The sequence below is a fragment of the Eretmochelys imbricata genome, chromosome 1, assembly GCF_965152235.1.
Source record: "Eretmochelys imbricata isolate rEreImb1 chromosome 1, rEreImb1.hap1, whole genome shotgun sequence".
Classification (NCBI taxonomy): Eukaryota; Metazoa; Chordata; order Testudines; family Cheloniidae; genus Eretmochelys; species Eretmochelys imbricata.
In genome coordinates, this window is record NC_135572.1 from 358747200 (window position 1) to 358760351 (window position 13152).

A 13152-nucleotide genomic window follows, 5' to 3' on the forward strand; every position below is an offset into this window, starting at 1 on the left:
CACTTCACCCATGCTGAAAGATGCGCTTTCAGAAAGTATGGGAATGGTTCGGAGATTGGAAGGCAAACCACACTACACAAAGGCAAATGCACACAATCTAAAACTCTTAAGACTTCATGGAAACAGTTTAAGATGAGTAGACAACAATGAGCATATATCATGATCTTTCTTATTTATAACTCTCACTCTCTTCACCCTTAGTTTAGAGTCATCCCTGGCTGTTACATCTAGTTTAGACTATGAACTCCTTGGGATAGTAACCTGCCATTGTTTTGTCTGTGAAACGTCATGCACGTTTAATGGCACAGTTTAAATAAACCTTAAAATTCTACAGATCCCTTTGCAAACAAGGTGCAGGTCTAAGAAGAGCTTTTCTCTTCCATCTCTCAGCAAAAAGATTAGACGTACTAACTGTCCGGTGATGATGCTGAGCAGTGATGCTGATGACAACCACAAAAAAAATGAAAAGAAAAAGAACTTAAAGAACTAGGTCTGGTTAAATGGAGCAATTACAGTGCTCTGCACTGACACATGAAACTCATGGATTTATTTTCTTGGCACTGATCACTCATACCCTCAGAACATGCTCAGACCCTAGTTTGCCTCCCATTGCTCAACATCACTCCATCTCATTAAGCAGTAGCACTAACAGACGCCTAAAGCAAATCCTGCCCAGTCCTCCTTCAGCCAGAAAGGGGAAAAATGGGTGGAGGGCTCCATTAAGGACTCTGAAGATTAGCCTCACCAGTGCATATTATTCTGGAATGTAAAAGAACAATGGAGAATGCCATAATAATGTTGCCTGTTAAACTTTGATACTACAAGTTATTTGATATAAATCTTCATTCGTAAAATAATGACAATCTAATAATGCATTCCTGGTCCCTTCTGACTTCACAGATTTTATAGCAGAAATATTACAACAGTAGTTACAACATGGTAACTTTTCACATTGTTTCATGACATTCACATGCCTGAATATATTCACACAAAAATATATTTCACTATCTTACATACTCATTAAGTTAACAACACAGTCACTATAGACAGTTAACTTAATACGTATGTAAGATAGTGAGAAATAGATTTCTAGTGACAATGGTAATAACCAACCCCTGATCAAACCCCAGGAGCACAGTCACATACACTTGCAGATGTACATCAAGATTTCTGACATAAATGTTAAAGAAAAAAAAACAGCAAATTCCCCAACTTCAAAACAAAGGAGTTTGGTCACATTATAAGAGTAATAAGTCAAGCATGCATATGTAAATAAAATTCAATACAATAACCAAACACAAATTTTAAGCAAACACTACAAAAAGAAACAAGCTCTTTCCACACACCATAATCCAAAAGTGCATTCACTATTTTAGTGCACCCTCCAGTAATTCTGCAATTTCTATGTATGCAGAACTTCACAAATTCGAGGACTTTATTCCTGGGAGAGGTCCTGATATTTTACTGACTGTATTGATTTTAAGTCAATGGCCCTCAATGAACCTACACCTCAATGAGCATCATTAATGTCATTTCTGGGATTCTGACTGCAGAATGATGGCCTAGGAGAGATTCTGAAACGCAACTGAACTCTCTGCTGCCAGAGTTTCCAATTAAAAGAAACAAGAGATGAATTTTTAGATAAAACATTGCATACAAACTCAATGGAGTAATATGAAAAACAGAGCAAGAAACAGAACATTGTGATGTAATATTCACTGTGAATCACAAAATAGTCAAATCAGCCTGAACCTCAAGGCCTTTTTCCAAGGCAGGAGATTTCATCAGCCTTGTACCAGAGAAGAATTTCTGCAGCCAATTCTTCAATTCATTTTTCTTCCCATAAAAGAAAGAATCTGTGTACGTACTTGAAGCGGATCTTCTCATCCATGTCCACAGGGGGCTCATGTGTGATGAGGCTAACCAGCTCCTCCATGCAGTGCTGCTGGCAGATAAAGTCCAGCAGTTTGCGGTTCTGTGCCTTGCACTCCTGTAGGATGTCATCTTCATCCATCAGCTCGTGCAGTGTCACATCCTCCTTATCCAGTAGCTTGTCCACATGTGATGTTGTGTTCAAATCAAACTTCCAGAACATGATGATGGAACACACCCAGCTGCAATGCAAGAGAGTAAGTGTTAATACTCAGCCTCCACAAGTCAATCCTCAGCTACTTCTTCCCATATTGTGAAGATACAATAAGGGTCTTTTCAGGGTTCCTTATCCTGTCTCTGAAAAGGAAATAAAAATGAGTTAAATTATTTAAGCAAAATTAAATACACATTTCTGTGACTAAAAAAATTAATCAGCACCCTCCACTCTATCTATATCTGTCTGCCTTAAGGTTCAATCCTGCAAGGTACTAAGCATTCTGACCCCAATAAAGTAAAGTATTTAAGCATGTGCTTAATTTTAAGCAAAATAGTCCCACTGAAGTCAATGTGAGTGCTCAAGTTAAGAAAGTGCTTAAATGTTTTGCTGTGCTTAAAGTGCTCTCTATCTTGCAGAATTAAGCACTTCCATTGTAAATATAGGGTTAATTTTTCAGGACATTAGTTATAAGGATCACAACCAAAGAAGTTAAATAGGTGAAATTTACTTATCAGTATTTTTTCCTACTCTGAAATGAGCACCTTCTCCACCATAACTGGTTTATTGTTTTCTCATCTTCCAAGCAGAGAGAGAGGCTCCTTAAAAAACCCTCTTTCTAGCTACAAAATGGAAAGGGAAAGACTAAGAACCTTTTGTCTAATCATCATATCAGACAAAGACAACATATCTATTTTAAAATGATAAAGAAATGCACTGAAGACCAGACAACCACACTGCAAAATTTTTTGAATGAAGCACTATGCTGGAAATGGCCACGTGTTTGACTGAGTAAGCCCACAAAGAAGGTGATGGGATCTTTTATGATATTTTGTAGGCCTGAGAAACCCCTGAATTTGTCCATCTGGAAACAGCAGATATAGTTGCTTTGCACCCTTTCTTAGGTCACACATCTACTCCTGAACTTGCATCTAATTTCCTGCAAGGATTAGTTAAGCATAAACAGAATTTGAATATCCTGACCATAATTGAAGTCCACAACTGATTAAAAGAAGGCAAATAGACTGGATCAAGTTAAAACCATTTATTCTGGAGGACAAAATTCTCATCTGGAAAAAATTTTCAGTACTCCAGATAGGTAAGGCACCTGATTTTACTAACTTCTGGTCAACATAATTGCTAACAGGAAAAACAATATTTTAATGGAAACCTACAGGGAAGCTCCTCTCTGTAAATGAAGGTTCAGAGATTACATCAAACCACAGTCGTCTCAAGACACAGCATTCAGGAATTTGAAAATGTGGAGTTGCTGCCAAAACAGGTTAGACTTGGAACCAATATGCTCCAAGACTCCTAACACTGAGTCTTGGACCTTCAGGAAGCTGGGAATCAGACCCAATCGAGATCCCAGTTTAAGAGAAGGAATTTCAATACATCCCTGGTTGTGAGGCCACATGGGATTTTTGTCTTTTAAAAATCACCATGAGGATCAAATTGTCAGAATCTCTTGAAATGTCCAGATTTGGGGACAGTTTCTAAGTTTACAAGCTCTCCTGAATAATTAATCTGGAATTAATTGAGAAACTTAACAGTATCAAGTCACCGGGACCAGATGGCATTCACCCAAGAGTTCTGAAATTGCAGAACTATAGTTTGTAACCTGTCCTTTAAATCAGCTACTGTACCCAATGACAGGTTTCAGAGTAGCAGCCATGTTAGGCTATAGCTAATGTAACGCCAATATTTAATAAGGGCTCTAGAGGTGATCCTGGCAATTACAGACCAGTACGTCTAACGTCAGTACCGGGCAACTTAGTTGAAACAACAGTAAAGAATAAAATGGTCAGACACAGAAGAACATAAATTGTTGTGCAAAAATCAACATGGTTTCTGTAAAGGGAGATCATGTCTTACTAATCTAATAGAGTTCTTTGAGGGGGTCAACAAACATTCAGACAAGGCGGATCCAGTGGACACAGTGTACTTAGATTTCCAGAAAGTCTTTGACAAGGTCCCTCACCAAAGGCTCTTATGTAAATTAAGTTGTCATGTGATAGGAGGGAAGATCCTTTCATGGACTGAGAACTGGTTAAAAGACAGGGAACAAAGGGTAGGAATAAATGGTAAATTTTCAAAATGGAGAGGGGTAACTAGTGGTATTCCCAAAGGGTCAGTCCTAGGACCAATCCTATTCAATCTATGATCTGGAGAAAGGGGTAAACAGTGAGGTGGCAAAGTCTGCAGATAATACTAAACTGCTCAAGATAGTTAAGACCAAAGCAGACTGTGAAGAATTTCAAAAAGATCTCACAAAACTAAGTGATTGGGCAACAAAATGGCAAATGAAATTTAATGTGGATAAATGTAAAGTCATGCACCTTGGAAAAAATAACCCCAACTATACATACAATATGACAGGGGCTAATTTAGCTACAACTAATCAGGAGAAAGATCTTGGAGTCATCATGGCTAGTTCTCTAAAGACGTCCACGCAGTGTGCAGCAGCAGTCAAAAAAGCAAACGGGATGTTAGGAATCATTAAAAAAGGGATAGAGAATAAGACGGAGAATATCTCATTGCCCTTATATAAATCCATGGTACGCCCACATCTTAAATACTGCGTACAAATGGGGTCCCTTCATCTCAAAAAAGATAGACTGGCATTAGAAAATGTTCAGAAAAGGGCAACTAAAATGATTAGGGGTTTGGAACAGGTCCCATATGAGGAGAGATTAAAGAGGCTAGGACTTTTCAGCTTGGGAAAGAGGACACTAAGGGGGGATAGGATAGAGGTCTATAAAATCATGAGTGGTATGGAGAAAATGAATAAGGAAAAGTTATTTACTTGTTCCCATAATATAAGAACTAGGGGCCACCAAATGAAATTAATGGGTAACAGGTTTAAAACAAATAAAAGGAAGTTCTTCTTCACTCAGCACACAGTCAACCTGTGGAACTCCTTGCCTGAGGAGGTTGTGAAGGCTAGGACTATAACAGGGTTTAAAAGAGAACTGGATAAATTCATGGAGGTTAAGTGCATTAATGGCTATTAGCCAGGATAGGTAAGAAATGGTGTCCCTAGCGTCCGTTTGTCAGAGGGTGGAGATGGATGGCAGGAGAGAGATCACTAGATCATTACCTGTTAGGTTCCCTCCCTCTGGGGCACCTAGCATTGGCCACTGTCGGTAGACAGGATACTGGGCCGGATGGACCTCCTGTGGTCTGACCCAGTATGGCCATTCTTATGTTCTTAATATTCATCGCTCTACCAGACAAAATCCCTCAGGTTCCAAGCCAAGAGTCTCAAAGTGCTTTAAATCTGGGAGTTTAAGAGGATCCTGGAATTGAATTTTTCCCAGTCCAGGACGTTCAAGAATGCTGAACTGACATATGCAGGAGTCTGAGAGACTATGGGTCTCTGCACCACTACATTTCTGTTAACCACCTGAAGACTAAATTATTTAGTTCCCATTCTCATATGCCCAAGCAGCATGTGCTTAGTCAGCTGACCTATAGGTTTCTCTTTTGCTAAAATGTATGTGATTTTAACTGAGATGCCTTAAGTTATGAGCTCCCCAGAACAGACCTAAATGAGGCTTTGTAAAGCACCTAGTTGGTACTACTGTAAACAAGCCATCTAAGTAATAAGTCAACAAAACCTTTGGCCTCAGGAGCAAGAGAATTTTCCCTTGCTTCATTCAGAATATTTAACTTCTATTTTCTTTCTCCAGCCTGGAAGTGCTAGTATGCAATAGATGTCTTACTGTTGTTTCTCATATGAATCGCAATCAAGTCCAGTGGAAATTTCATGAGTAGAGAGAAAACCAACTTCTTAACTGCTTAAAACCCTAGGACAGGGGTGGGCAAACTACAGCCCAGGGGCCGCATTCGGCCCTCCAGATGTTTTAATCCAGCCCTTGAGCTTCAGCCGGGGAACGGGGTCCAGGGCTTGCCCCGCGCAACTCCCAAAAGCAGTGGAATGTCCCCCCTCGGGCTCCTACGCTTAGGAGCAGCCAAGGGGCTCCACTCACAGGTCCCGCAGCTCCCATTGGATGGGAACCGCTACCAATCAGATCTGCAGGGATGGGGCCTGCGGACAGGACAGCACGCAGAGACACCTGGCCGCGCCTCCACATAGGAGCCGGAGAAGGGGACATGCCTCTGCTTCTGGAACCTGCCTGAGGTAAGCGCCGCCTGGAGCCTTCATAGAATATCAGGATTGGAAGGAACCTCAGATGGTCATCTAGTCCAACCCCTGCTCAAAGCAGGATCAATCCCCAATTTTTGTCCCATATCCCTAAATGGCCCCCTCAAGGATTGAACTCACAACCCTGGGTTTAGCAGGCCAAAGCTCAAACCACTGAGCTATCCCTCTCCCCCCCCACCCCGATCCCCTCCTGCACCCCAACCACCTACCCCAGTCCTGATCCCCTCCCGCTCTCCGAACCCCTTGGTCCCAGCCTGGAGTTCCCTCCTGCATCCCCAACCCCACCCCAGACCCCGCACCTCCAGCCAGAGACCGCACCCCAACCCCCAATTTCGTGAGCATTCATGGCCCGCCATACAATTTCCATACCCAGATGTGGCCCTCAGGCCAAAAAGTTTGCCCAACCCTGCCCTAGGACATTGTTGGGATCAGCTTCCTGGAATAGAATTGTATAGAGCCAACTTGAGCTTATTCAGGTGCACAGAAAATAATCTGATACCTGATTCTGAACATAATCAGGATATTTTGTAGAGTACAAAAATGCATCACCACCGTGGAACAGTTTCCAAGTCCAGCAATTGTCATAACAAAGAAACTAGAGCCTCTAAATAGCAAGTACTCGAAGAGTTCCCAGAAGAAATACAAATTGTAACATCCTTCTGGGCAACTGGTTTAGAACCACAAATGTCTCACAGAATGCCTAGAGGTGGGCCAGATCCTGAGAGGGCACTAAGGAATTCCTCTGAAAAATATATAAAGAAGTGAAGGATGCATGCAGCTGAAAGACCTCATCAATATGTGCAGACACTATTTCATAAGGATGGGCTATAAACGAGTTTTCTATGATCATCCTGTTTTCAACTGCCCATCAGAGACACCATCAGACTGATGAGAAAACAAGGACTGGGAGAGAAGTGAAGGCCTGCAATTGAAATGGAGCCACAACGTTACGAAGTGCAGGTAGTTTTGGTACTGCAGGCAAACTAGCACATGCATACAGTCTTCGTTGTAGGACAATGCAAATCTGGAGGAGAACTCTCTCTCAGAAAGACAGCACGTCATGAAGAATCGGGCATTGAACACCATCAATCAGCCTGGACAGAACCAGCACCAGTGAAGTCTGTCTGTTTCCTTTCCTTCCAAAAAGATTCCAGAATGAACACGCACACCCTCAGATCAGCACATCAGGCACAGATGCCATACATTTGGGATGTTATTCTGCCTTAACATTGCTGAGGTCACCGTTAAGGCGCTATGCGAGAGGGTAAGTTTCATGAAGTTGGGGTATGTATAACCTTTCAGTATCTGTTGGACATAAAAACATAAGCACAGCCATATTGGGTCAGACCAATGGCCCATCTAGTCCAGTTTCCTGTCTTCCAACAGTGGCCAGTGCCAGATGCTTCTGAGGGAGGTAACAGAACAGGGCAATTTTCAAGTGATCCCTTCCGGCAGTCAGAGGTTTAGGGACACCCAGAACATAGAGACAGAAGTGAAAGCCTTACAGAGCACTGGAGTGTACTATAAACAGTGTTGTCGGCAATGTGAAGTGGCAAGGCAGCAGATGACCCTTAATTTGCCATTACCTCTACTTTTAAGGTTTTGAATTGATAGGGAGTGTTAATGCAGCCTTAACTGTCACTGAACTAAGTGTGGATGTGTTTATTTCCTAGGTGGGGTTTTCCAGAATTTTTCTCACACATACACACAGTCTTCTAGGGTCACAGTGGGGCAGATAAATGACTGAAATTTACCATAATTTAAAGATTATAATAGTTCAAGTTACAAAAGTCCTTACAGGATGTTTTCTCATTCTATGAATTAACTAAGCAGTTTAAAAAAACCTTAAAAATCAAAATCTGTCACATGCAATTTAGTCAACAGCAGGGTTTAAACCCTCAACCATCAGACTGACAATTCAGCTCTATACCACTTGAGCTGTACAGCAGTAATTGATAACCTCTATTTAGCTCAGCCCCTAGAGGAGGACTTGACACATTTTCCCACTGACTTACAAAATTGGTTGCTAGACAGCAGTAGCATCACAGAGATCAGGAATACCGGATTCTATTCCTGACTCTGGGGAAAAGTGTGGGGTTTAGTGGTTAGAGATTGAATGTTCTTTGGTTTTAATTTTGATTCAAAAAAGAAATCAGGAGAAGTGGGCAAAATCTTTAACTTTATCAGGGGGAAAATATCTGTGACTGGAGCTACTGTGTATTTAGGGGATAGGGGACATGTGGTTATTATGAGTCAACAGAAGCTGTGGCGTAGATAAGGTTAGAGTTCAATCGTAAGAGGAGCTTTAAGCCTTTCTTTTTAAAAAATATCTAATTGAAATGGGGGGGGGGCACATAGAATGGAAACCTAGAGCACTATATGAATTTTTTATGGTGGTTTCATTAAAAGTGAATTGATATAGAATGATTAACAAGAGGTCAAAAATCACCCCTTTTGCCAATTTTTTTCCCATTGGATTTTCTCACTTTTGTTTGTTCCTCTTTTGCAAGAAACCTAAAACACTCTGTGACTTGTCCTTTGGCTACGTTCTTGTTCATTATATATTAATTTCTAGAATATTTATTATACCTTGGTAATGTTTGCAGAGCATTTTATAATTTTTTAGCTGTAATAGAAATTTACACCCAGGCAACCCCCCTGAATTTGACAACAGATTAGCTATGGAATGAATGCTATCATTCACTTCTGGAGTGGAATGTGTCACATTCAGGGTATGTCTACACTACAAAGCTTGCAGCGGTAGAACTGTACCAGTGCAGCGGCGCCACTGTAAGATCTCTCATGTAGTTGCCCTATGCCAACAGGAGAGAGCTCTCCCATCAACCCCCAATGAGCGGCAGGCAGTAGCTATGTGGGCAGGAGAAGCTCTCCTTGCTGACATAGCACACTGCCACTTATGTTGGCATAATTTGCGTTGCTGAGGGGGGGGGGCGGTGGAATATTCACATCCCTGAGCAACATAGGTTTTGCCAATATAGGTGGCAGTGTAGACATAGCTTAAGTTATTTGTGTGTGTATTATATGCATCCCTTTGTGCCCAACACACAGAGGATGGGAGTCTGTGATAACTCAGCTTGAGAGATTGTCTCTTTAGCACAAACTGAAGAGACTCACACTTTTGGCTCTGGAGGTCATAAATTCAATCCCTGGTCATAGAGTGCAAGGCCAGGAGGGACTACCAGAGCATCTAGTCTGACCTTCTGTAGATCACAGCCAACTGACACGACCCACTCACCAAATACAGCTACTGAAATTAGACCAAAGTATTATAGTCTATGGACTATAAGGTGGATAGAAAGCTGGCTAGATCGGGCTCAACGGGTAGTGATCAATGGCTCCATGTCTAGTTGGCAGCCGGTATCAAGCGGAGTGCCCCAAGGGTCGGTCCTGGGGCCGGATTTGTTCAATATCTTCATTAATGATCTGGAAGATGGTGTGGATTGCATCCTCAGAAAGTTTGCAGATGACACTAAACTGGGAGGAATGATAGATATGCTGCAGGATAGGGATAGGATACAGAGGGACCTGGACAAATTAGAGGATTGGGCCAAAAGAAATCTGATGAGGTTCAACAAAGACAAGTGCAGACTCCTGCACTTAGTACAGAAGAACCCATGCACTGCTACAGACTAGGGACCGAATGGCTAGGCAGCAGTTCTGTGGAAAAGGACGTAGGGGTGACAGTGGACGAGAAGCTGGATATGAGTCAACAGTGTGCCCTTGTTGCCAAGAAGGCTAACAGTATTTTGGGCTGTATAAGTAGGAGCATTGCCAGCAGATTGAGGGACATGATCATTCCCCTCTATTCGGCACTGGTGAGGCCTCATCTGGAGTACTGTGTTCAGTTTTGAGCCCCACACTACAAGAAGGATGTGAAAAAATTGGAAAGAGTCCAGCGGAGGGCAACAAAAGTGATTAGGAGTCTGGAGCACATGACTTGTGAGGAGAGGCTGAGGGAACTGGGATTATTTAGTCTGTAGAAGAGAAAATGAGGGGGGATTTGATGGCTGCTTTCAACTACCTGAAAGGGGGTTCCAGGGAGGATGGATCTAGACTGTTCTCAGTGGTAGCAGATGACAGAGCGAGGAGTAATGGTCTCGAGTTGCAATGGGGGAGGTTTAGGTTGGATATTAGGAAAAACTTTTTCACTAGGAGGGTGGTAAAGCACTGGAATGAGTTACCTAGCAAGGTGGTAGAATCTCCTTCCTTAGAAGTTTTTAAGGTCAGGCTTGACAAAGCCCTGGCTGGAATGATTTAATTGGGGATTGGTCCTGCTTTGAGCAGGGGGTTGGACTAGATGACTTCCTGAGGTCCCTTCCAACCCTGATATTCTATGATTCTATATTATCTGAAATGCAGGGCAACCGAGTAGCTGAGATTTGGGTCTACCATGTTATGATTCTGTTTAACCTCCATTAATCTATTTGTAAAATGGGGTGGAACCGCAGACTTGACTGCCTTTTACAGTTGGGGTTTATCAATAACAAGGTTGGTGAGGTGCATTAGAATGTAAACCACAGTTAGAGATGAAATCTGAACTCATGGTCTCTGTTTGCAGCTCAGGGAACTTTCTTCTAGTCTACAAGAAGTTTTGGTGGAGGAGTGTCTCTGTCCATCACCACCAAGCCCCTGATGGAGGTTTTTAGATAAGTAGATAAGTTACATCGTCACTGCTAACTATAACCAATTTGTTTTGGCATAGTTCTTTACAATTATCAAGAAAAACGGACACACAAAAACCACATTACCTATTTGTAACTGATTAATCAGCATGTGAAAAGCCACACGGGGAAAACTGCACAGATCCAGAGCATTTTAGATTTCTTGCAATGGACACCCGAAGAAAGGGGACACAATCCAGTGACAACTTAATAAAGGGCTATTTGGGAACTCATCAGTCTCTGTGTATCAACCCAATTTTCATCAAACCACCATGACAAATTCAAATAGTACTTAACGTTTACATTCTGTGTTTATTTTTTGCCATTTTAATTAGATTTAAAAAAAAACGCCACAAAATAAATGTTTATACATGCTTGTTATACTGAACATTTTGACTCAATCTTAACTATTGAGTTGTGACCAAAGCCTCCATAATATTAAATACAGCAATATTAAGTCACAATACAGCAAGATGGAGTTACAAAGATAGCATGGGTATGGCATGACTGCAACAGTGAGCCAAGATGCCCTTGCCCACCACAGAAATGGTGAAATAAAGGACAGGGAAAAAAAAGGGATGGGATTTTTGAAGAAAACAATATGTTTGCCATAAAACACAGAAATGGCTAACATACATACCAGTCTTCAAAAGTGCAGAGTAATACGCATCCCAAGAGTACTCTCCACATTGAAGTTATAGGCTAAAAAGCTGTTTGGAAACCTGCTCCCCCGGACTGGCCCTACCTCCCACAAACACTTTCAGCTACATGATTGCCACCTATTTCTTCTGTGCTCTCAACTGCTCTGAAAGGGTGAAGAGTCTGTATTTTAATGGCCTCAAACTCCTTGCCTTTCCTGTTGCTCTGCTGTCTGCTATAAAACAAGTGACAGCCAGGCCTCCTGATATTCCTACCTCATACCATTCTGAATTAATGGCCCAGATCAGCCTCAACTGGCTTACTCTTTCCTCTGTTCCAGAACCAGCCTATTCTGCATCATATCTCAAGCCCATCGTTGAAGTAAGAAAAACAAACAAATTTCAGGATTTGCTTCCTGGTTGCCCCCTCAATCCACAGAAATGGATAAACCAGTTTTCTAACATTGAAGGAAAGAGTTCTGAGCCACGTTTCACTCAGGGCTCCAGTCTCCAGGCCCTAGCAAAACAGAGAGAAATCAAGTCTCGCTTATTATTAAGCAGTAAGTTGTCCTACCCAGAGACACTTTACTTTTTCCACAGTGACAATTTGCCCTGTGACACGGAGAAAAGATGAGGGTTACAGCGATATCATCAGAGAGTTACTCAGCTAGGTATGAAAAAATCTTGGAGTTTCACTTAAGTATTTTGTTTATTTTAAAATAATACTGGCCACGTTATCAATTTTATGGTATGACAGAAGACATGAGTCTTAAGCAAGGATTTAACTGTCCCTTTCCTAAATTAATTGCTGTAACTGTGGCAAGTTATACAAATAAAGGAAGAGCTTATGTTAAATTGTGAAAGAATCACATAATTGCATTTTCATTCTCTTTCACTGGCGCAAATAATAGGAGGAGGAGAATTCTAAACTAAATTTTGCACCTGAAGTGACACATTTTAGAGTTGAGCTATTCATTTCAAAAGCAACAATTGATGGATGGACTATCAAGGCTGTAATAAAAGTAATATAATCAAAGATTCCCCCCCAGCCCATCTTCCCCAAAGGGCTTTTATTTCCCTTTGTCATAGTGCTTCAGAGAGGAGAGATTACGGTACTTTCCTAAACCTGGGATAACAGATCCACCCTTGACAGACCATCCCCATAAGGTTCATCTTTTGGTAACTTGTGCAGTCTCAAGAGTGGCAGAAAGAGAGATAGTGGAAACAGACAGAATTTGAAATCTGGGTTTTCTAGAGGAAATTAATCAGTGGTTCAATCAGAGAGTGCAATAGAAATACATCTTGAAGTAAGCGTAAGCCCTGAAACATAAATTCTTGTATCAGAGGCCCAGTCTGAAGCCTGAACCAAAGTACCTCCAGGCAGTGATAAGCAAAGCAGGGCTGTGAGCCAGAGGCAGGTCCCACTCACAGAAGTTGGCAAGAAAAGGTTGTTAGAGACACGTGCACACACACACACACACACACACACACAAGGGCTAATGAGAGGAACTTGTGCCAAGATGGCAGCAAGACACTCCATAGACGTAACAAGGAACAGGCAGGTGCATCTTAAAGACA

The 13152-nt window shown here is 41.7% G+C and overlaps 1 protein-coding gene across 8 annotated transcripts in view; it reads right to left on the bottom strand.

The window, feature by feature from the left end:
• Positions 1–13152, bottom strand: part of PPP6R2 (protein phosphatase 6 regulatory subunit 2) — a 162583-nt gene that overhangs the window by 90452 nt on the left and 58979 nt on the right. For all 8 annotated transcript variants that reach the window (XR_013348421.1, XR_013348423.1, XM_077837864.1 and 5 more), the window contains one exon: positions 1869–2114. Coding sequence is in view for 6 of the 8 variants with exons in the window: in XM_077837864.1 (XP_077693990.1) it covers positions 1869–2095 (227 nt within the window). In the remaining 2 variants the exon portion in view is untranslated. The remainder of the gene's footprint in view (positions 1–1868; positions 2115–13152) is intronic.